This window comes from Synchiropus splendidus, chromosome 4 (assembly GCF_027744825.2).
Source record: "Synchiropus splendidus isolate RoL2022-P1 chromosome 4, RoL_Sspl_1.0, whole genome shotgun sequence".
NCBI lineage: Eukaryota > Metazoa > Chordata > Actinopteri > Syngnathiformes > Callionymidae > Synchiropus > Synchiropus splendidus.
This window is the reverse complement of record NC_071337.1, coordinates 8,341,199-8,365,005: the sequence shown is the minus strand read 5'-3', so window position 1 is coordinate 8,365,005 and position 23,807 is coordinate 8,341,199. Positions and strand designations below refer to the sequence as shown.

The following is a 23,807-nucleotide window of genomic DNA, read 5'->3' as shown; positions in this document are numbered from 1 at the left end:
CTACATCATACAATGTCTCATGCCCAAAATATCCCAGATGAAGGAGACCAAATGAAATTGCGCTGATAAAAAGTTCAAAAACCTTCGGGATAGAAGCATAAAAAAATAATACTCAAAAACTTCTCAGTTGATCTAAGTGCCCACCCTACTTTATTGAATTATTTATTTTCTGTGTTCTAGTACCTTTCTGCTTGGTCCATGAGTATATGAATTCCATTGCAATTCCATGTAAGACAGAAATGTGCACCTTATCTCTGCACTCGAGTTAAGAAGGTCAGCACCCTGCTCCTTTAAATAACCTATAAAATAGCACGAGATCCCTGTGGAGAACCATGATAAGTTTATTGAGTAATACCCGGCATCATTCTGAAATTATCAACTGGGCGATCTGCCTTCAACACTTCTTGGTCCAAACACATGACAAATGCTAGTCCCGATTCCTGTGTGATTCAACACATGCTATTGAGTTAGCATTTTTAGATTGAAGCTTGTACTGTAAGCTGTACCTTTAACTGTATCAGTGAACTGCATAACACTGATGGCAGATGATGAATAAGCAGTTCCAACAGTCACGTGCCAAATACATGTAAGGCTGTGTCCCATTTCTCACCTTAACACTGGCACTTAGTTCTGTGCCCTCCACTATGAATTGCCCTCCGGCAACAAAGTGAAGTGATTGACGTCCCTAAGAATTGGGACTACACTTGACGTGTTCACTTGCAACACGCGTTCACTTGCGTCAAGCGTAAAGACGTGTCATTGGCTGCCGTTTTATTTCCTGCATATCCAGTGTTGGAGACGTTTTGGAAATGTCAGTGCCAACGTTTTTGCAACCTCTTGCATGGGCGCTGATAATCTCAGTTGGTTTGGAGAACCAGCGGAGATAGATATGTTGCGTCGCTATGTTGCGTCGCTATGTTGCGTCGCTATGTTGCGTCGCTATGTTGCGGTGATAGATCTGTTAGAGGTATGAGGATGTTAACGTTAGCATGGATGCAAGGTGACTGTTGTTTGTTCAGAAGAAATAAAAACATAGTGTTGTACATACATGTTGTATTGTTCATGTTGTCGGACATGGTAGACCATTCGGGTCGCTAACGTGTAAGAGAAAGTAAACAAATGGAAGAATAGTTCTTGTTACTAAAATGTCCCTGTTTTTCGAATCCTGGAAATCTGTCCACACTTCATATTGCCACTTCATTTCAAGTCAGCATCGGAGCCTCCTCGGTTTGAAGGGATCATTTCAAGTGGTGAACGCCGAGTGCCCAGGGTCTTAGCAGTACAAGTAACATCCGACTTATGAACGGTCGGTCAGAACCGATCCCGGGCGTAAGTCAGATTGGACGTAAGTTGAATGCCATTCAAAATAGCCGACACAAGGGTTATTGGTACGACTGTAGTGGTAGATGGCTGTGTGAGAGTGAGATGCTGCGATACTGTGCTGCCGTAACTGTCGTACGTGTTGCCGGGCTGCTACGTGCTGCGGTGCCAGACATCGAATTAAAAAAAATAAGCATCCGCTGGCCATGATCGTAAGTACGGGTGGACGTAAGTCGAGCAGGTCATAAGTCGGATGTTACTTGTATTGAGACACACTACACATAGATGTGAAAGTGCAAAACCAAGTGTTAGGGCCCAAACCGAGTGTTAGGTTGAGAAACGGAACACAGCGTAAATGACGTGTTATCTGATCTCTTTGACTTGGATGTCGATCGGTCTGGGGATTACGTAAAAATAAAGGCTTCTCTTGGTGGACACGGCCTAAATGAACTGAAAGTGGTGGCTAATAAATGCTGTCATTGGCCTGATAAAACATAAAAGGATGGCGACTGGAATAAATACAGACGACACACTCGCCTCAGGGAAACCCAACTTGTACTGTCAAAACAAATGAAGAGGGAGAGAAAATGAAATGGTGTCCGTTGGAGTTTTGAGCCTCCATGCTATGATCAGAATGAGTGTGGAATCAACATCTATGTTTTTATTTAAAAAAATAAATTATAAAAATTAAAATAATTGAAAACAACAAAACAAGTTTGTAAACACTGTATAGAATATAAGAATATTCATTGTTATTATTTTTTATTCAGGCGCTCCTAAAATAATTTCATATAGAGTTTGATGCTCCAAAGATCTATTACAAATCTGCATTCATTTTCCTGAAGATCAAACGCTTGTGCGATGAGTTGCGACACATCCCTTCGTCCGTGTTTACTCCGCCAAAGGCCAGCATGACAGGAGTTATTGGATTTCAAAATGGCCAACAATGCACTTACAGTCAGGAGGGAGTCTGGTAAAGTGTGTGATGCAACCGACTGCAACATGCAAAGGAGTAATTAAGTCCTTATTAATTCAGATTTGTGTTAATCAAAGCAACAATTTCCTCCTCCAGACTGTTTTAAGGATACCATTAAATAATAAATGCAGTTAAAGTGTTGCCAGAGCAGTTTCCCTCCTTGGTAACTGATATGATCATTAGTGCCTCTAATGGTGCATTATCTTTCCTGGATGGATTTTTTTTTTTTGGAATGACTTTGGGCGACGTGAAACACAGACCTCTGCCAAGTGAATTATTTTATAACACACAGAGCCCATTTGTGATTATTAGAATAATCGTGGATTTTTTTTTTGGAACAGGTTATTACAGAACAAAAGGCATATTGTGGGATGGAGTTGATCCCATAAGTGCGTGGTCAAAATCCAATGCACTCCTTTAAAACACCAGAGGGTCAAAAAATGACTGTTTCCATTGTGTTTCTGGAACATAAACATATATGAACGCACAATATCAACATAATAAGGACTGATAAATAAGGTATGAAGGCGGTAATAATACACATTTCTGACCCTCGTAAACAAGCCTTATAAAACGTATTTTTATTTTCATTTCAGTATTTGAGTATATGGTGCCCGCAATATATGCATCCATATATTCTCATATTCTACATTTAGTTTTCCAGTTTCTCCAACGTTAGGTTTTCAGAAGGTGATATTATTATGCAGAGAAATCTGTGTGCAATGTAGTTACCATGCTTATTATTTAATCTTTCAAATATCCGGTTTTAAAACAGACGTTTATTTTGTATATCAAGGACGTAACCCACTTGTCAGCAAGAAGGCTGTTCCTTCTTATGGCGACTCTCGCTTCAAATCTGATTTCTGTCTGACGCCCACCTTTGCATTTCTTTCTGGTGGGAACTCTGGTTTCCTCTCGCATTTCAGAAATACACAGAGGTGAGTTGCAGAGGTAAAATTTTCAGCAGGCATTTGCATCGGTGGTCTATTCACAGTTTGATTTTCCATTATTTATTCTATTTATTCTGCTTCTCATATTTTATGAATAAATAGCCAAACTACTTCTACAAAAAATGCACACTTTGATCTGATGTTTATTATCTAATTTTTGCAATGACACATATCAAAAATGGCAAGGTATCTGATTGTTGAAGCGGTATTTATGAGATCCATAATTTGAGATTCAATGATAAAACCAAATCTAAGAAAGGAGAAGGAGCATCTTGCAATGTCCATCATCCAACCCGCCTTCCACCTTAGCAATGCTCCTGAGGGAGAGTAAGAGAGTATACAGACCAACGAAAACCTGTGAGGTGTGAACTTAAATAGTATGGAAACCACGACAGGGGGCCGGGTGGGAGGAGATGAAGAGGATGACAGATGACAAGTCGGGATGCGTGAGGGAAAGGTGCGGGTGAAGTGAAGGGAGGAAGGACAATAAAGAAAGGGAGAGCTGGTGAGACGGGTGACAGGTGATTGTTGCAGTGGGAGTGACAGGAAGTAGACGGCAGGCAGAGGAGAGGATGAGAAAGTGCATTGATATTCCACAGAGAACAGTTTCTTCACACTTCAAGAAAAGTCTGGGACTAAAAGTCTCCTTTTCACTCTGACCCCTTCTCTTTTTTGGGGGGTTTTGTTGCTATTGCCCGATGAGAGCGTGCAGAGGAAAAGATACACATTGTACTGCTGGCAGATCCAAGCCAGCTGAGCAGATATTGTTTCCTTCACCATATGTCAAAATGTTTCCCATGGTTGGATGGTGCTTTTTTTCAAGCCTGTCACTTAGAATGTTACACTTTCCAATAAAGAATAAGAAGCTTTCCCTCCACCCTTACAACGCCATGGAAACCATGATCCGGGACGGCATGGGGATGGATGCAACTGTCAAGACATTTTGGTGTAATATGCATCAGTATTTACGCATGCTTCATTTCATTTCTTATCTAATCTTGGCAACTGTTCCAGCTCCGTCTCCGTCCCCTGGCAACGCTTGCATCTGAGAAGTCCCTGTCTCAGATATTGTCTCCATGGTCCACGATCTTCTCAGTGGCTTCCAAGTTTGATGTGTTTGGAAGCAAAAATAGCTTCACAAGGAAAGCTTGTTCTATCAATTTGCATTCGACTTTTAAGCATATGTTTTCCTTGAAAATGTATTTTCCTCGAATGGAATTCATGCCTTTTAAGTCTCGCTTTCTTGGTGCCAAAAAGAAAATCTGAACCTGTTTTCATTTCCAATGTTTTGAGGAATGTAAACAGGGATATTTTACGCAGAATTAACAAAAAAAAATTGCATTTCATGGTTCGTGGGTTCAACATCATGGAACTGGTGCAGCAGTGTTAAATGAAACGGTGGGATCATTTTCAGGGCACAGTCGGTGGCACTTAAAAATGATGAGGTTTCCTCAGAAATCGTAGATCAACGCCAAAGATAAAGGAGCAGAAAGTGTCAACTTGTAGTGTCTGACAATGACAAAACCTCATCCTCATCACGATTGACCACCGAGGGGATGAATCATGGACTCTATTTCTATTGTACAGTTGTTGAATTTGAAACTCATATAGCCTCAATAAACCTTTTTTACAGTGCTTCCCATTGGCCAGAAAAAGCTGAGAAAGCAACATGACAATGATACAACAAACCCATTTGAATCATGACTGACTTTTGCTATCACCTTTCCCAGAATTTTTTTTGATATCCTAACAATTATTTTTAACTGAAATATTGAACTACAACAGCCAGCAACAGATAAACATCCACACTGACCAAAGGATGAAACAGAACTGCACAATTTCAGACCATGCACTGCACTGGTACGTACTTCAAAGTGCGTACATGGCAATTATTTTACCATCAAACGTAGGGCTAAAACCACTAGTCGACTATTAGTAGTCGATTGTCATGACACCACTATTCTCCTGTCACAAGCGGCAATAAGAGGAGAAATGGCCGAGGCTATTTGACCATCACAACTCTCGAAAGTGTTGTATACGACCATTTCACAAAGGGCACATCAAAGGACATATACCTCTCACTCGACATTTTGGGTACAAAAATGTAAATGTAAAGTTTCGAAGTAACCTTTAAGATGATGCAAGTGTTTACCACACTTCACATACATTATTTTTGTATATATTGATATTTTATTGGTAACAATAGAATCGGACATACTGTCATGTTCGGCAACCAGTCCGTGTCGTATGCGGGGTTGTCGACTGATCGATAAGGCAGTCGGTGACTGGTCGACTATCAATTGTTAGCTCCAGCCTTAAATGCAAAAATCTAAAATCTGAATATTATATACTCTTTGTTTCACTGAATATTATATGCAGATTTGTTTCATTTATTTATTTTCATTCATTCCTACCAGGCTAAAAATGTGAATCCCTCATTTGTGAGACAAACAGACATTATACAGATCAGGGTTTCCACTCCATGTAAATGAGCGTGGCGCACCCCCATGACTTCAATGAGGGCTGCCACGCCATCAGAAAATCATCACTTTTTACAGTACTCTCATGAGATCTAAAGTATTTCAATAAAGTGGAAACATATTTTTTGCGGGGCTATGCCACGGATCCTGGCCGAAACCCTGCAGTTCATAAACAGAGTAGATGGTGGGTGTGGCTGACATGTCACTGAAGCACAACAACTTGAATGAAAAGAGATGCTTTCAAGGAAACTACAGGGACTAGAAACTGAAATGGATGGCCTGGGTGAAAACAGAAATCGGCATATTCAGCTCAAAAAATCTAAATCATCACATGAAGGATGTGTGATCAGTAGAGGCAGGTTGTTTTTTGGAGGAAAAAGAATGAAAAAAAACGAACCACATTCATTTTTCACACTTCACAGTCAGATAAATAGATGGCGCAACAAGCTGTGAACCTCGTCTGACTGTGCAACTTTTAACATCTCTTAATGTCTCTTAATGTGAGTCTCATAAGAAAATTCAGTTTGAATCCTCTATTCGCTATCGTCATGTCCAAGCAGATGTACAACGTTCATGGCAGCTGATTCACTAACCATATTTAGCATGTGTAATCTAAGAGCCCTACTATAAGAACAATGTTTTGTCATCGAAAGACTGTTTCAGTTTATAAATCACAACCTATCCTGAGGTTGGGGCCTGCAAAGAAGTGCTTGAAATCGCCCACATCACAAATGAATACTGAGATCACCACTGCTGTGACATGGGGTCTTGCAAACCTTGTTTGTACATTTCAATGTAATTCAACTTTTCCTTATTTATAGTCACATAATATTTCTCTTATAGTCCACTTATGTTGCTGCTCAGACGCAGTTGTTGCAGCTGTGCCACATTTCTATCATTGAGGTAGCCAAGGAGTTACAAGGCATGAAAAGTGTCCCGACAAATATCTTGAAAACACATAAGCACCTGGCGAGTAAATTAAAAAAAAGCTTTCTCTCTACTAGTGACAGGTAAATGAGGTTTCATGACACTGCATTGCAGGGTTGGTGAGGATGCTGATTTTCAGAGGCCACCAGATGCTACTGTCTGCTGAAAAATGTTTAAATGTAGACAGCTAATTCAATGAAACCACACATCATTTAAAACCATGCACCACCCTGCAATACTGTTTCATGATACCTCATCTATCCATCACTACTCTCTTGTGTGTCACTTCAGACGGTGCCGCATACAGCATAACATGGTGCAAACAGGCAGGCAGTGTTTCAATAGGTTTTCTAGACTTTTTTTTTGTTACACTGATGTATAACGTGCTTCACAAATGAAATGGTTTGGATCAAAGCCATCGTATTAAGTCGCTTTAATAAAATAAGCTGCAGTGTTGAGAGTAACAAATGAGATCAGCTTTGCTCTGCACATATCTGCACTTTAATTTGGACTATGTTTTGAATGAATTATGCAACTGCCTTGGGACATTTAGAACACAGAAATGGTGCAGTGTCTGTGATCTCTTACCCTCTTTCTTTTCTTATATTGGTTCACTAGAGGTTCACGGCTAATCGCTGCCACACTGCTTTGGTTAATGTTCATGCAAAAAGACGGGAAGACTCCCATGCCGACAAGCCGACGGCACGCTACTGGTGTGTTGTGTGTGTTCAAATCTATGTTCTAGTTGAGATGAACCATAGGCAAGCCATTCATAAGGAATCGTGTCAACTTGATTCAGACAGCACACACAAGCAGGTGTCATCACTGCAGGGTTCTTGCCAACTGTGAGGACGGACAACTGGCAAGCAACCCCGACTAGGAGGAAACGCATGATGTCCTGTCGCGTTAAATAAGATGCCAGCGTAACCTGCGGGACATGGTAATGAGAAACATGCAAAATGTTGATTCAATGAGGTCCTCACGGGTGTGTAATTGAAATTTTTGCTTCTAAATGGAGATAAGATAAGGTGTCGTTGAATAGCCTCCTGAGGAGAAGGCCAAATCACGTGGTGTATTCTGTAGTATATGGGTATCACATCTGTCTGTGCAGCTGAACGAACATCTGTTTTAGTGTTTGTCATTATCTTCAGTGGGAATAAATAATAAACGTCGATATATATATATCGTAAATATCTAGTTTTTGACCCGTCAAATCTGCATTTGAGTCATGATACGACCCCAAAATAGACCCCAAAATATCCGGTTACATTTTTATTTTTATTTTTATTTTTATTTTTATTTTTATTTTTATTGAATGCACAGTGCTCTAGGCTCTAGCCCACTGAGACCCCGAAAAGGGAGCAAGATGAATAATAAACCTCTCTATTCAATAACAGTAAAACAGACCAACAGAATTACAAATACACTCCGCCACTTTTCACATCCCAATGAAAGGAAAAATGCTAATCTCAAACTTTTCCAAGTAACATACATATTAAATAAATGAATAATTTTAAACTCACAACAGTGATTTACTAAAATATAAAACTGAAATAAAATAAGAATGACTTAAAGTAAATAAGAAAATGGGACATGTTCATGAATAAAACATCAAGTAACAAAATGAACAATGAGTGGATCCAACCGCCTCCAATGTTTTCCTTGAGCTTCCTTGTAAAATATGGCAATGTTTGTTTACATGAAAAGCATTTTACAAATCCCAGCCTTGTCACCAGACTGCGACGTCCGGCCATGCTGAACAAGTGCCCCACATCAAAACTGATACATTGGGCCAAGAGGTAGTTAGAGACAAATGATGCAAGATGAGGAAAACTACACGCTCACTCCAGCTAGCATTAGCCTGGATAGCCTCCCGACAACATTCATATTCCGTCTTGTGGTTCATGAGCAAATCAAATTCCCCAAATGTTTTATGTAATCCATCTGCAGCAGCTAATTTTGTAGTTGGACATTTTGCAATGTGAAATTCGACTGTCCGCTGCTGTCGCGGAGAAAAAGTCCCAGACGACCAGACTAAGTGACTGGCTGGCCAACTGCCTGGCTCCATTGCTTTATATGGAGGCAGGTCCGTTACTTCACAATGGGGACATGTTAGCGTTTTGTAGCTTGTGCATCGTTGAGAGAATATTTTCAGTATAATAATAAAAATAGTCGCTAAAAAAGTAGCCATATATATATGTTTTTTGTTTTTTTTCCAATGGTCCAATGTCAATAAAGAATGTAACTGAACTGATTCTTAGATATTTTGTTCTTGTACTTTTACCAGTCAATCTTACCTCGGCAGTAAGGGAGGGGGAAATCCCATGCAGCTGTGCCTGCAGAAGTGGCGAGGCAGGACAAGGTCGTGTGACCCTCCAGCACATAGCCTTGGCTGCAGCTGTAGCGGATTTTGTCGCCAATGTTGAACGTGGAGCCCTGCTGGTGGCCGTTCAGCAGCTGGCCAGGATTACCGCAAGTGTAGCTGGGCAAAGCTGCGGATACAGAGGACAAAGGGTATCGTTATACATGTGTAGCATGCACACGCTGACTGATCTGAAGCGGAGGTGGTGGTGGTTGTGGTGGTGGAGAAGGAGAAGACGAAGCTTCCTCATGAGGCAGGGCAACATTTTCTTCCTTCACTACTCTAATAAGCACATCTGTTGAAGCTGACTGAAGTGTCCCGATGGGAAGTTAATAAAATATCACCTTTTCTTTCTGCTAAATAATTGTCATTTTAGTTGTGGGAAGTCATTTTTTTCCAGATTGTTTTCTCAATATTTCATGCTGCCAAAATCACTAACCATTAGAAAACACACAAACACACACACCAAAAAAAAAAAAAAAAAAAAAAAAAAAATCCAACTGCAAAATCACTACACTCTGAGGAGTGATGTTAACTTTTGAAGGCTGCTAAGGTGGCAAGCCATCTGGTGAGACACTCACCTGGCTGTACGACTAGGTTGCATGTGTTGCAGGCAGCTGGACTGACACAACAAGACAGTTTAGGGGATTATATCCTCACACCAGCCTGGAGACATCTCTGGATGCCTCAGGCCAAGAGAAGTTTGGTGCTCCCTGCTGACATCTCCCAGCAATGGATAAGCAGCTAAGGATGAGATTAGGGAGGACTTGAAGGCAAAACTCATTTTGAGTCTGGAAATGCTCGGTTTTTAAGTCACGCTTGTTTTCATCTCTCGTCCTACTTAGTCAGGTGCATCAAAGCTTCCCCACAGCAACATGGTCAGCTCAGTCTTTAAATTAAAAAATGGCTCACGCACAATAAAGCCAGCGTTTATAACGTTAAATTTTGCTTGAGGTGGATGGTGACAACTTGCGCATGTATTGAACAAATACTACACTTCATTTTTTTTAATTTTTTTTTATCAACAAACAGTTTATTGCCATTTACATTTTCTTGTTAAATTTGTTGACTTGGCTTGAGTGGCGGAAGCCAATTGTGTTCTATGGCAGTGACAAGCCCAGGGTCAGTGAGGCACTCTATCCTAACCTGCAACTGAAATAATACTATTAATTTATTCTCAGCCGCCAGGAAAAAGGTTCCCAGCCTTGACCTCCCTGGCTGTAGAGAAGGACTTAGAGTTGGAGGTGAAGCATTGAGACCTAAATAACACAGTCACTGCAGGCTTCTTGTGCAGACAAAGAATGGATTTACTGCACATATTGAAAAATATGTCCACATCTTGGGTCACAAATGCTACGTGCACAGTACCGTTACACCGCTATTGTGCAATGTCGACGGCTTCTGTGACTTGTAGAAAAGGGAAGATTGCATGAAACATTTTTTTTTTGAGTTTTTCAGATGGCACTCATTGTTTTAAAACGATTGGATTTGGGAACCAATTTTACTAAAAATCATGCCACATTTTAAGAAACCTGATCAGCCCACCACTAACGTCGGAAATGTGGCGGTTTTAAGAGGTTGATTTACTCATCTTAGAGGAGACTGAGTAAACCAAAATGTACCGTCCTCCACTGGTCGATAGCATCCCTTATATTATTCATTTGATCATGACCCAGATTTCGTCTTCATAGGTGTGAGTGGTGTCTTCTGGCTGAGCTACCATTCTCTCATGCTAGTTAAAGTACAATAACAGCAACCCTTCCAAAGAGGACACCATCAACGGAGACCAATAGATAATAAACCGATAATAACCATATCATTATGAAATCTGAAGGACCTCCTATTGCCACCATAAGTGCTATGACTGATAGGGTTACGCACTGAAAGCGCGTTTGACTAATTGGGTCTCAGAAAACTGTCAGATGAAGGGCGAAAAAACAAAGTATCCAATAACCCAGAAATCTCCCGGCAAAGTCTATGGAAGACTGGAATAAAATTAAGAGGTCAGAAGGGAAGACTGACACAAGATTCAAATGCTCCACTGCACCAAATCCTTTATTCTGACCAGCTAAGATGTCTTACTATAGCCTCCTTTTCCATCATAACCGCATTAGCATAAACACAAGGACAGTGTGTCTGGTAGCACATTAGCTGCAGGGATGAATGCTTCAAAGGATCCGTGCGAGAGCTCACCCTGGATGGTTTACATCTATCGCTGTGATGATGTCAAGCATATTTTAGGTTAGACACTTATGTACAGGTGCATCGCCTTTGAACAATTTGGGCTATTTAAGCGAGATCAAGGTGTGTGGATGTCTTTGACTTGAAAGGATTCATCTTCACCATCGTCCTCTAAGTGTGTCTTCATCAGGCTGCAGAATCCCAAAAAAGCTTCCTGAGCACAAGTGTAGTTGGAATTTAAAAACAAGTAGGACCGGAAAACCTCACAAAGAGTGCTGACCTCATTTGCAAGATGGTGATTTTCACCCAATATCACTGTCCGACATTCATTATATCCGTGTAATTTTATGCTTTTTGAGCATCTCAAATAACATTGATATCGTCTTGAGTCAAATTCAAATTGATGGACAGTAGGAAGTAGTAGTGACCGGAAACATGAACAATTCAGCAGGAACACGGAGGGAACAATGGTCAAGTCTGTGAAGTGTGGCCAAAAACGGAAGTGCCCAGCCTACAGGATCCAGATAGAAATCCTCTCACATTTGAAAATTTTCCCAAAACACGCAGTAAAAAATGTTCAAGTTAATTTACTGACTGACAAACAAATATGTAGCGTAATGTATTGACAATGGCAAAGTGGAATTGACAACAAAGAAAGCTGTCAGTGCAGCGTCTTGACACAATAGGTTTTCATATGAAACCACACGTTCCGACTTCCTCAACATGGGGTTAGGTAAACCATGGAATGGCGCTCCATTCATTCTTTGTGACACAATGTGTCAATTTCTATTTAAAGTCCATCAAACAGCTGTGTAATTCAGTCGGTGATTCTTTCAGTAGTGTGACTAAGGCGGGGAGCCACAAAAGGATCAGTCCGCCACGTGCGATTTTCAGAGCTCAGTAGGTGGCACTCATGAATTTGCAATTTCATTAAACTAGTTCTTCAAATCCAAAGACCACAGCTTACTATTAAGAGGGCTCTTCTCATCACCAATATGAGCAGCATGAGATTTAAAAACGAAATCTTGGGATACGTTCTGTGTGAAAATCAATCTTGAATCCCGATCTCACATAGGCCTACAAGAAATATTGTTTAATTCTTTGTTTGTGGCCTCCTATCACTGAACACACATGAGCATGTACTCACTATTTTTGTTCTACAATACAATATTGAAAACGTGGAGAGGACATAGAAAGGCACGGCTACATCATCACTGGATATTTTTACAACATACCGAAAGCAGCACACAACTTTCCGAGGGATTGAAAAATGCTTTACTGTTTTTAGCGTTTTTTTAATCGACTCCGTGCAAAGGAATTAAAGGTACCCACAACAGAGCGTTGCACCTGGTAGCTTAAACCGATTTATCACAATCTATTCTATTTACTCCTGAGGGCACCTAAACTAAACCCATATCAACACACTCGCAGGGAATAGAAAAACAAATCCACACATGCACACTCACAGGAGCTTAAGAGAAACAATGAGAAAGCAATTTTGAAAAATGGCTAAGACGACCTTACATTACTCTCCATTAATTTCCTTCCTGGAATGCACTTTCATTTATCAGAAATTTCCCGCAAATTATTACACAAGCTGCAGCACTTAGTGGCATCTGTTTAACACACAACAAGCTTTTTGCCCTTCACCAACTTTTCCTCTTCGTAGTCTGCAAGATGGCAGCCTCATATGACCGTTGGAATAAAAGCAGCCCTTTGCTGTTTGTCCTGGCAGCTCCATAAGTCACTTGGACAGAAGACAGTGACATGGCTCGTCCCTGGGGCTTGGAGACTTTAAGCACTTCCACCGCTGAAGCGGCAAAGGATGCTCCTCGTCCGTCATTACTTGGCACTCTGCAGCACAATGGACAACAGCAAGGCCATGGGAGTATGCTCAACTGTGCACGGACCTTTACGCGTGCACACACATGCCAGGGGTCTTATAATTCTTAATCCTGTTGGTACACCTCAATTCCCAGCAAAAATGAATCAGTAGTTCAGTTACTTATTTGCGAGAAAACTTTTGCATTTCACAGTACACGCAAGCTTTGCTTTGGCATTGTTCTGAGTTATACAGCAATTGTGATGTTCAACACAATTTAAACCAATCCCAGTGAGTTCTGTTAAGCGCTGCAATTTTGTCCAGTCACTGCAACATTTGACCATTCACTTTATTCTCCTTCAGCCCAACCCTCTACACATCATGTGCGGCATCAGATTCACTCCCCGCCTTGTTGAGATGAAGTCACATGCGACGCCAAACGCTCACATTTGCCCACAAATGTTGCCGCAAAGGGTCTTGATTCGGACGCGAACAATTTTAAATGAATTCATAAGCGTCAAAATTCCGATGTAAATGTATAGTAGACAGAACTGAAAAGTGGAACTCACTAGTGCAATACACCTGAATACCATGCGGGGAAGATGTGAACAAATGTGGCTCACCACAAGATCCGTCTGTCTTGATGCTATTTCTGACGCTACGTTGTTTTAATGCACGGTTTTCGTGAGCTGTTGAACAACTTACACACACACACTAAGATTCCCCACCTTGAACTCCCAGACTGTGAGATGCCAGTCTCCGCCCATGTAAGGAGTTCAAGTGCAAAACAAGTGCACCCCAAAAACTACTCACCGAACAACAAAATTATACTTATCATATATATATTTTTTTATTTAGCATGTACTTATTTATGTGTTGTGTGTTTGCAGTCTTTGCACTCATTGCCTTTGGAAATAAAGTATATTGTATTGAGCTCAATTCAGTCTGAATTTTTTTTTTTTTAACTGACACCATTTTCAAGATGATTTTCAAAGGTCCTTATTTCCCGTAATGTTGTACCACGGCTATAAATGATCACAACTTTCACCTTTATTACCAAAAAAAAATGTTATGTTTGGATGTGACACTTCAAATGCGGCAAGATCAGTCCATGTGCCGACTGGACCATGGGCCCGGCACCGAACGGTCCAATCCGAAGACTGTTACACCCATATCGCAAGGAGAAAACAAAAACATAGCATTATAAACATTTTGAATTAATCTATTATGATATTCACGAAGGTTTTTGATATGATCATCTTGGTTATTAGACCATCAAATCAAGGATCTGGTCCTGTTTCATAGATCTGTCCTTGCATGTTTGCCAAAACAAGATGAATATTCGCACTGTCAGAATCCCATGGTCAGAGCTCTCTAGAAGTCTGAGAATCAGAGATAAGCCTGGTAATACGTGATTGAACACAAGATCATGGCTCAAGCAATGACTTGGATTAATCATTGTTCAAGCAGGTATGTTGACATCTTGGATGGATTTTCTATAATCACATCTGTATTAATAACAACAGAGCAATTCACAATCGCATTCGCCATCCACCGTATACAATCGCTCGCTTTCTTTCCCCTGGACCTCTTACCTTCCTCTTCTTCCTACTATGCATTTGGGAGTGACATTGCAGGATCGATTTCAACACACAGGTGCATTAGCTCAATAAGCAGTTTCTGCTTTGTCAAGCAGCAATTCAATCAATGCCTCCTGTTCTCTCCACATTGGCCGGGCAAACTGGCAACCTCGATCACTTCTGGTTAGAGCGGCTGATGAATGCAGAAATGCACCGTCTTATCTCCCCCAGAAAGTAACTTGAGACGGCCTTGTGTGCTCAAAACAAGAGAGGGCTCCTGAAAATTAAAGTCAGATACAGACTGTCTGTCAGTTGACAGAACAGAGCTGTGTTTACAGAATTGCCCAAGCGCTTTGGTGTTTATCTCAAGGGAGAGCTGCTAAGTGTTTTAAACATCAAGGGACGATCAAAACAATCTGCTTTCCAGTTTAGACAAAAAATGATGCACTGAAGCATTTGTTTTTACCTGAAAGTGCTTTCATTGAGGGACCAAAGTTTCAATAAACATCCTCCTCCATGTTGATTGTCTTATACAACAGCAGGGAATTATGTGAGAAAAACAACTGCGGAATTCAATGAAGTCATGTTGTGATACTGAATTACACATAATTAAAAAAAAAAAAAAATGAGCGGAAATTTTGTAGTGTATTATAAGGTAAGTAATTATAATGTTTTTAAAAAAGGATGTTGAAGTTTCATTGAATTTGTTCAAATACAAAGATGAACAGAGGTTTGGTTTTATTTGTATTATTCAGCCAGAACCCCCGGATCACCAAACAAGAGAGTCCACACAACTCTTGAAGGTGACCCAGAAGGTCAGCCCCCAGCCAGAGGACCCCAGACAACACATTCTCACTCCCATGGCAAAATACACTGAGGTTCACAAGTGGACTGTTGATCCATTGGTCTTTCAATTGATGTACATGTTCCACATTCTGCTGGTGAGGTGAAATACAGAATGACATCCAGTGTCAATTGGTGAAGGGAGCTTCCAATCGTCTCGCCAACACATGTCCGGACCGCTCCTCCTATACAGTTACGTGGGGAAGGAAGAGTGTTTTACTCACAAGTGGACTTTCAAACATCGTCACTATGGGAGTGAGAATCTCCAGAGACGCTCAGTTGTAATGGGTAGTTTTATGAAACTGACTTTGGTTGTGTTTATTTATTTGGCATATAGCAGAGGTCTATTCAGGAGGATACCCAAACACATATAAGGTGTCCGAATGATGCCTTTTGTTTGTTTCATTGGAACAAAAGCCTGCGCCCACCGTCTGTCATTTGTGGATCACATTGAGACTGTCTCCACCTACATGTATCTTGATCTTGTATTGGTCTTGATTTCCCAATATATTGGTCTTGTTTCGCTCTCGATACTCTTCAGTCTCAATAATGTCTTCCTCAGTTGGTGTGGTCTTGACAACACAACGTTTGAAAACACATCTCCCTTCTTGAATAGTATTGGACAACTTGGCGTGTAGCATCTTGTATTCTGAAAATCATTTTTAACTGTTCTCGAGTAACACAAACAAACAATCTTTTTGTTTGCTTGTTTTTTGTCTTTGAAAAGACAATAGCCTTCAGTGACAGATTCATACATCTTCCTTGGACTGGTGAAGACCCAACTTCACTGTTAACAATCCAAACAAACCAAAAAATAAACGTCTAACTTCATATCATCCCCAAAAACACTTGCTCTAAAGGAGCCCCAATGGGGTTAAAAGGGATGAAGCGCTTAGATCAAGGACATTTTAGTTCTACTTCCATGTGAAGGGGAAAAAAGGACAAGCACAGAAGTGTTCATATCGTCATTAGCTGCAGCTTTGCCTTTCTGACAAAGTCTAATGGATTTGCATTTCCCCATTTTGTTTTCACTTCTGTCTACCGCTACTCTCTATGTTGCCTTGGAAACAGCAACGGCCCGCCTAGAGAGGAATTTACAGGCATATATTGTCAATATATAAATGCCCCGATTTGCGGGAGGTGGTTATGAATCAGAGATTGTTCCACCATGGCTTCAGAAAGTGTTAATACATGGAGCTGTTCTGCCCAGCAGGCACATTCTGGTGGGTCAATGCCCAAAAATCAATTAACCCCGTTTCCTTCAACACATTTAGTTATCTGACTTGTACAGAGAAGACTGTCTCAATGACTTGGCACATTGGAAAGATTCATCAATATGTTTCTTTAACCTTGGCATCTCCTTTCAATCCCATGCTCTCCTCCTCTGTCCTTGTCAGTGGAACCATGACGCTCGGGGAACCCCATATCTATGACACATCACTTTGAAGCATACAAATGAAGCCAAAAACAGAGCGGCCAAATATTCATTTATGATTGTAAATATTCAGCCTTCTTTGCATCTCCGGTGACAAACAGCATTGAGACTCATGGCTCGATATATCTCACTCCCACAAACACCACCGCCAGTGCCATAAATAAATTCTCAGCCAAGGGAAACACAGCGAGATCTTTGGGGTAGGAACACATGCGATCAATCATGTTGTATACACTCACAGTCGCATGTTTGTCCCTCTTCCGGAGCTTGACATTTCAAAGGGATTAACATTTATGAAGGGAAAGATTTTTTGGCCACCTGGGGGCGGCAGAAAATCTTTGCATTGACACAACTCTGAGTCAATTGGGTGGAAAAGTGCTTTCACTCATTTGGTGGGAAGAATTTTCACAACTCCATGGCATTATTGTGAGGCGGCAGAGCTACTTCATTTGAGTTTGAGGGACCCAGAGTTCTGCTCTAGCCCTGCCTACTGCTAATGATTTCTCTGCACAGCATCAAACATAGAGGCTCTTTGAGGCATCACATTGTGGTGTAAACCTATGCAAATGGGGCTGAAACCCTCAACGCAAAGAGAGCCAGGTGATCTGCAGAAAAATATTCAATGAAAGTTCACATAATTGTTGACTGAATTTGCAACTCACTGAGCTCTGAAAATGAGGCTGGCGCTACATGAAACGTTTTCGGCCCATCACGACCCAGGAGTACGGAGCCCTGGAACTGACATGCATGTGTTTATTTTTTTTGGATGTGACATGCATGACTTCATTTATTTTTGCCCGAGATAACAATTATGTCAAGATAACTGTTATCTCGTGATAATGCATATCTCGAGATAACAGTAATGTCTAGATCATTTTTATCTCAAGATACAATTGTAAATGTCAGTGCATGCGTATAAGTATTATGTATACGTCCTCCTGGAACCATTATGTCTCCCATGACTTCGTAACTGTTGTAGTACCGTATCTGGCTAAGCTATACGTATTACGCGTCCCTGGAAGCGACATGCATGACTTTATTTTTTATTTTTTTTTATCCCGAGATACAAATTATCTCGAGATATATACAGAGATACATAAAATAAAGTCATGCATGCCACATGTGGTATTATTTTGAGTAGAAGCCACTTGATCAGAGTCTTAAAAGCGCACAGACTTTGCTGTCGGCAATATTCTGACTTGCAGACAGTGAATGACAATGTTGACGAACAGTTACGAAGCCATGGGGAACACAGTGGTTACAGGAAGTAATGGTTTCTTGAGATAAAAAAATATCTTGAGATACTAACTATCACGAGATAACTGCTATCTCAGGCTAAAAAAAAACAAAGTCATGCATGTCACATCCAAAAAAATGAACAGATGCATGTCACTTCCAGGGCTCCGAACAGAAGTAACCCTCAAACCACTGAGTTTCTTTACACAACAACAAAAAGGAAATCTTAAAAAAATAATAATCTTCTTCGTTCAAAGATTGACAGAAACAAAGAGTTACTGTATATAGATACTTTATTAATCTAAAAAAAATAAATTGAAAAAAAGTAGACTGAACTAGAAATAATTGGAGGAAGACTTTCACAGCCAAAATCGCAAGTCAAAATATTTGAACCATACACACAAGTGAAGTGCTTCTTGTTTAACCCAAATTCTCTTTATTGTGTATGCTTGGCTTCACCAGCCAAATTATGCTGCCACGCCATTCTTACGGTTCTGTTTTTATTTTTTTGGGACCTTGCACCTCATTTGTCTATGTGACAGCTGGCTGTGTGGTGCGGTTTATTTTTAAGATAGAAGACTCAGTTGACTTCAGTAATGCATAAAACATTCCCGAGATATGCAAATGAGACTGAACTGTGACAGCCTGTCGACAAAGTACTTTCTTGACATCATCTTAACCTAGGAGTCAGTTTAAAACTTTGGAATTCTCACCATTTAATATTGAATTTTATTTATTTATTTACTTTACTTTTAATTTATGAAATATGTTCTTTCCTTTATTTGATTGTTTTTCATGAACTATGTGCAAAATATGTATCTATACATGTAGCAAAGATAAAGAGTCAAAGGGTTTCTCTTAATCTCATTGATGTTATAAATTCAGACAGTGAGGTTTTTAAGACCACTCATCAAATATTGTCATTGTTCTGTACTAACATTATTAACTATAAATATGAAGTTTTAGTGCTGCCTTGTTTGTTTGAGGCTCTCTATACAGGTAATGAAGTGAATCTTAGTGAAGTGAATCGTCCAAATATTTGGACAATGTTATTTCATATATATATATATATATATATATATATATATATATATATATATATATATATATATATATATATATATATATAGTGCTAACTCAGTTTTCGAACGTCCCGGAATTCAAACAAATCGGAGTTCGAACAACAATTTCCAGATTTTTTTGCATCGGATTTCGAACGAAAATCCAGAACTTGAACGTCCCCGAAAAAAGCTGGAAAAAACATGACGTATACATATACTACTACTACTACTCATAACAATAACAAAAATAAATAAATAAATAAAAAATCTGGGACAAGGGTTGGACAGCAATTAACTGGTATAAAGGGAGCTACAGCTCAGCTACATAAATCTTGGCTAAGTCCAACATGATAATCTTAAAATGAATGAAGAATAACAACCTGTTCGTCGCCTCAGTCATGTGACAGTTGTTTAATTTTAGTGAATGTTTTGTCAGCCATGCTTTTCCAATTCTTTTGGCGTGAGCAGCAGATAAAAGCCATAAAAGTGAACGACAAAACCTCCCAAAATCCATCTTGTGCACCTGAACACCACCAAAATGGTGATCATATTCCCGATCAAACTTTTCTAAAAATGTTAAATGCATCCAGAGTGACACAAAAAAACCCACAAAAAAATATTAATACTGAATGAGTGTACAAGTACATCAGTATGTGAGTAGTATATCTAAAAATAGTTGCTGCATGGCAGCATCGCCGTGGTCAAAGCTTCGGCAGGGTAGGTCTTCGACGTGCAATGCGACCTGGTTGACATCCTCATGATTTTATATCCATGATTTTACAAACGTCAACTGCTCTTTCCAGTCATTTTGCTGTGATATGAGGAAAACCACCAATTAGGGGCAGGGCAGGATAAAGAAGGCAGGTATGGAAGCTGTGCAACGCCAAGACAAGACTGATGTCATGTGCGCTTCCCAAAATAATCACACTCACCACCTCTTCACGCAGAATGTCAGCTTATTCCCAGACCTGGCCTCATTAAGCCAAATAGATACTTTTGAATCGAGGCGTCATAGAGAGTAAGGTGATGATGTGGAGAGGGACCGAAATAAAGCAGGTGCTCCTGTGAGACACAATCCCGCAGAAAATACAGCAACCGACACATATCGGGCGTAAAAGCCAGTGTCTGTGATCCGATATTTGTCTACTGGTGGTTGGGGACCTGCTTTCAAATCTTGGGAAATTGACTTCAGCGTAAACATATTGCTCTCTCACAAACAAGAAGGCCTGAAATAGGCACAAAACAAAGAAAAGAGGTTGTTTGCTAGCTGCGACACTGAGCTTTTCTCCTTGCTACTTTTGTCAAACGTCTGCCGAAGGATTTTTTTTCTCTTTTGAAACCACCGAAAACCACAGTCTTTAGTGGCAAAATTGGAAGACAAAGCATCTCTGCATTTAAACAAATCAGGCAGCAACTACGGAGAAGGATGTAGATACTACTTTACACAAGCAGGTGGCAGACACCTGATTTCAATCTGAGCAACATTTGTGTTTCTATTAGAAAATTATGGAGTAAATAGAGTTTGAACCCCGGTTGAGGGTACAAGGAAGGCTGTAGTTGCGTAGCAGGCAAATACTGTATGACTGACTCAGATTCTCATGGGGAACATTTACACTACGATGAGGAAGTGACGCTGTGATAAGACTGCGAATTTGTTCAAGGGCGAACTTGGTGCATCAAAAAAAAACAAAAAAACGCAGCAGTGTTGATGAATCGTGCGATGTCCAGCCAGCATTGTTGCTTGAGATATGAGGAGAGGTGTCAGCAGTGGGCAAGACAGACATCTGAAGAAGCTAGGTATTTCACTATTGCTGCCTATTTACAAACTGGGTGTGTCACAAGGCGAGGAAGCAGACCCCGTGAACCCAAATGCAAGACTCAGCAACAACTCAAGTTTATGACCAGTCCAGGGTCAAGACCAGAAGATCAATTCGACGAGGCAAACACGTTTCACGGAGAAGGCAGGACCACTTTCCAGAGTCCAAAACAAGTTTCCAGACAAGGCAGAGGCCGAAGACAAGATCCAAGGTTAAGGGGCAAGATTCAGAGTTCAGACAGGCAGACCAAGTCATGCTGGACAACTAGGCTGGACGGCAACTAGATAATCTGGCAGGGAGTAACTGAATGTGGTGGTGAATAAAAGGAGGGAGAAATGAAAGAATGCATTCCAAGCCTTAAAATAGTCTTTTGTAGGAGTGAATGTAGAGTGTCTGCTGCAGGTGCGCTGTTCCTCTATGTGTGTGGCCGCTGCATGTGGGAGGGGTTGCCGAGTGAGTGACGTCTCTCCAGAAGTGAAGAGGTGCCCGGTGCGTGTCCAGCTCTGAATGTGCGCTTCTGTGCAGTTTGGCTGTGACAAAGTCATAAACCAAGTCACGCTCTGTCCCAGACTGGCCTCATCCCTGTCCCAGCTCCAGCCCACAACAGGACATCAAACCCTGGAGTGGAGCCTCGGAGGTGTGGAGAGCGAGCACCTCCCCTGTGACACTCTACCACGGTCCAGTGTGGAGACAGGAAAGGTTTTACACCTCAACATGAAGAAAAAACAGACAGTAAATATAGCTAACGGGACACGTCTGCATACAGAGGCTGCGTTATACACAATAACAAAGCGCCTCGTGGGTCAGCTGATCCGGCTTTTTTTGAGGATGTTCGAGTTCTGGATTTTCGTTCGAAATCCAAAGCAAAAAAATCTCAAATTTTTTGTTCGAACTCCGATTTGTTCAAAGTCCGAGACGTTCGAAAACCGAGTTGCCACTGTAAATGTATTTACATAGTGCCTCTAGGGTTAAGCAGCCATACCGTTCTACTTTTTTTGGATGTCAAGTCGCTGACAGTAAATGTACTTTTAAATAGTCGGCATTCACCAGATATGGCCACCACTCTGTAATACAATGTTTTATACATTGTGATTGGATATGCATTTTCTTAGTCCTTGTGATACATGTTCCAAATGAGGACTCAGTTGAGTGTATTAAGGTAATTACAAGCACAGAGAAAAAAAAAAATGTATCTGACTTAAATAAATGACCGCAGACATTCAGACAGCAAATTAATGAAATGGGTATGAGAAAAGTGAATTGGCATCGCCGAATCAATATTCCCCGCCTGATAAATAGCAGCGAATTAGAGCATCGCTCCCGATATGATGAAGCACAGAAGCCAACCAGGAGCCGGTTGGTTGGTATCAATTAAAGCAACCGGAGAGAGAGAATGCATGGGTTGCTGTTCATGGCTGTCCCCAGGTATTTAATCATGAATGATAACAGGCATAGCAGTCGACGCCGAGTAATCTTAATGATGTACTACATTACACAGCTGTTGAATTATGAATGTGGTCTTGGTGAAGACGCCTAAATTAGATGCTTCAGCAGATATAAAAGTTACTTCGAATCAGGATAAACAACACGGCTGCCCATCTTACTGACAATACGGAGCGAAAGGTTATACAGTGGTGCCTCGGTTTTCGAACGTCTCGGAATTCGAACAAAAATTTCGAGATTTTTTTGCTTCGGATTTTGAATGAAAATCCAGAACTCGAACGCCCCCGAAAAAAGCCGAAAAAAAAATAACGTGCGCAGACCGATCACCTGACCCACGACACGCTTTGTTATTGTGTATAACGCAGCCTCTGTATGCAGACGTGTCCCGTTAGCTACATTTACTGACTGTTTTTTCTTCATATTGAGGTGTAAAACCTTTCCTGTCTCCACACTGGACCGTGTGTCACAGGTGTGGTGCTCGCTCTCCACACCTCCGAGGCTGGAGCAGCACTCCAGGGTTTGATGTCCTGTTGTGGGCTGGAGCTGGGACAGGGATGAGGCGAGTCTGGGACAGAGCGTGACTTGGTTTATGACTTTGTCACAGCCAAACTGCACAGAAGCGCACATTCAGAGCTGGACACGCACCGGGCACCTCTTCACTTCTGGAGAGACGTCACTCACTCGGCAACCCCTCCCACATGCAGCGGCCACACACATAGACGAACAGCGCACCTGCAGCAGACACTCTACATTCACTCCTACAAAAGACTATTTTAAGGCTTGGAACGCATTATTTCTTTTTCCATTCATTGTAATGGGAAAAATCTATTCGGATTTCGAACAATTCGGCCATCTGGAACGGATTGTGGTCGAGAACCGAGGTACCACTTTAATATGACATATATGAATATTTTAATGAATTAATTGAATTAACTATTATTGATATTAAATTATTAAATACATTATGAATAAATTCATTAACATTTTAAATGTATTTTGACTCAAAAGAAAAAAATATACAAGGTTGACTTTTAAAGGGAAACCAAAATGTCCATTCATGGAGACACACAAAACAACCATGGCATTTCCGCTTGCTTCTTGTTTGCGGAATAGAAAGTGGAAAGAAGCAACAAAAATGCTTAGAAACAAAGACTCGGTAATCTGGAGACAATGCAGGCTCTAATCCACATAAACCAGGGACTGTTTGGAGAGACACTTGCAGAAGCCAGAGCGAGCAACAAGTCGAGGCAGGAAAGTGCATTGGGAATTGTAAGTCTCCTTTATAGAGACCAGCATTAGTTAAACCAGCTGAAATCCATCATCTGCAGAGCCAGCGATTGCCTGGAGTATGTGCAGGCGCTTTTTTTCAAGTCG

General features: G+C 40.8%; 1 protein-coding gene across 1 annotated transcript in view; it reads right to left on the bottom strand.

Moving 5' to 3' along the window:
• Positions 1 to 23,807, bottom strand: part of csmd2 (CUB and Sushi multiple domains 2) — a 217,994-nt gene that overhangs the window by 137,114 nt on the left and 57,073 nt on the right. The window contains exon 4 of the mRNA XM_053863846.1: positions 8,951 to 9,145. Coding sequence (XP_053719821.1) covers positions 8,951 to 9,145 — 195 coding nt within the window. The remainder of the gene's footprint in view (positions 1 to 8,950; positions 9,146 to 23,807) is intronic.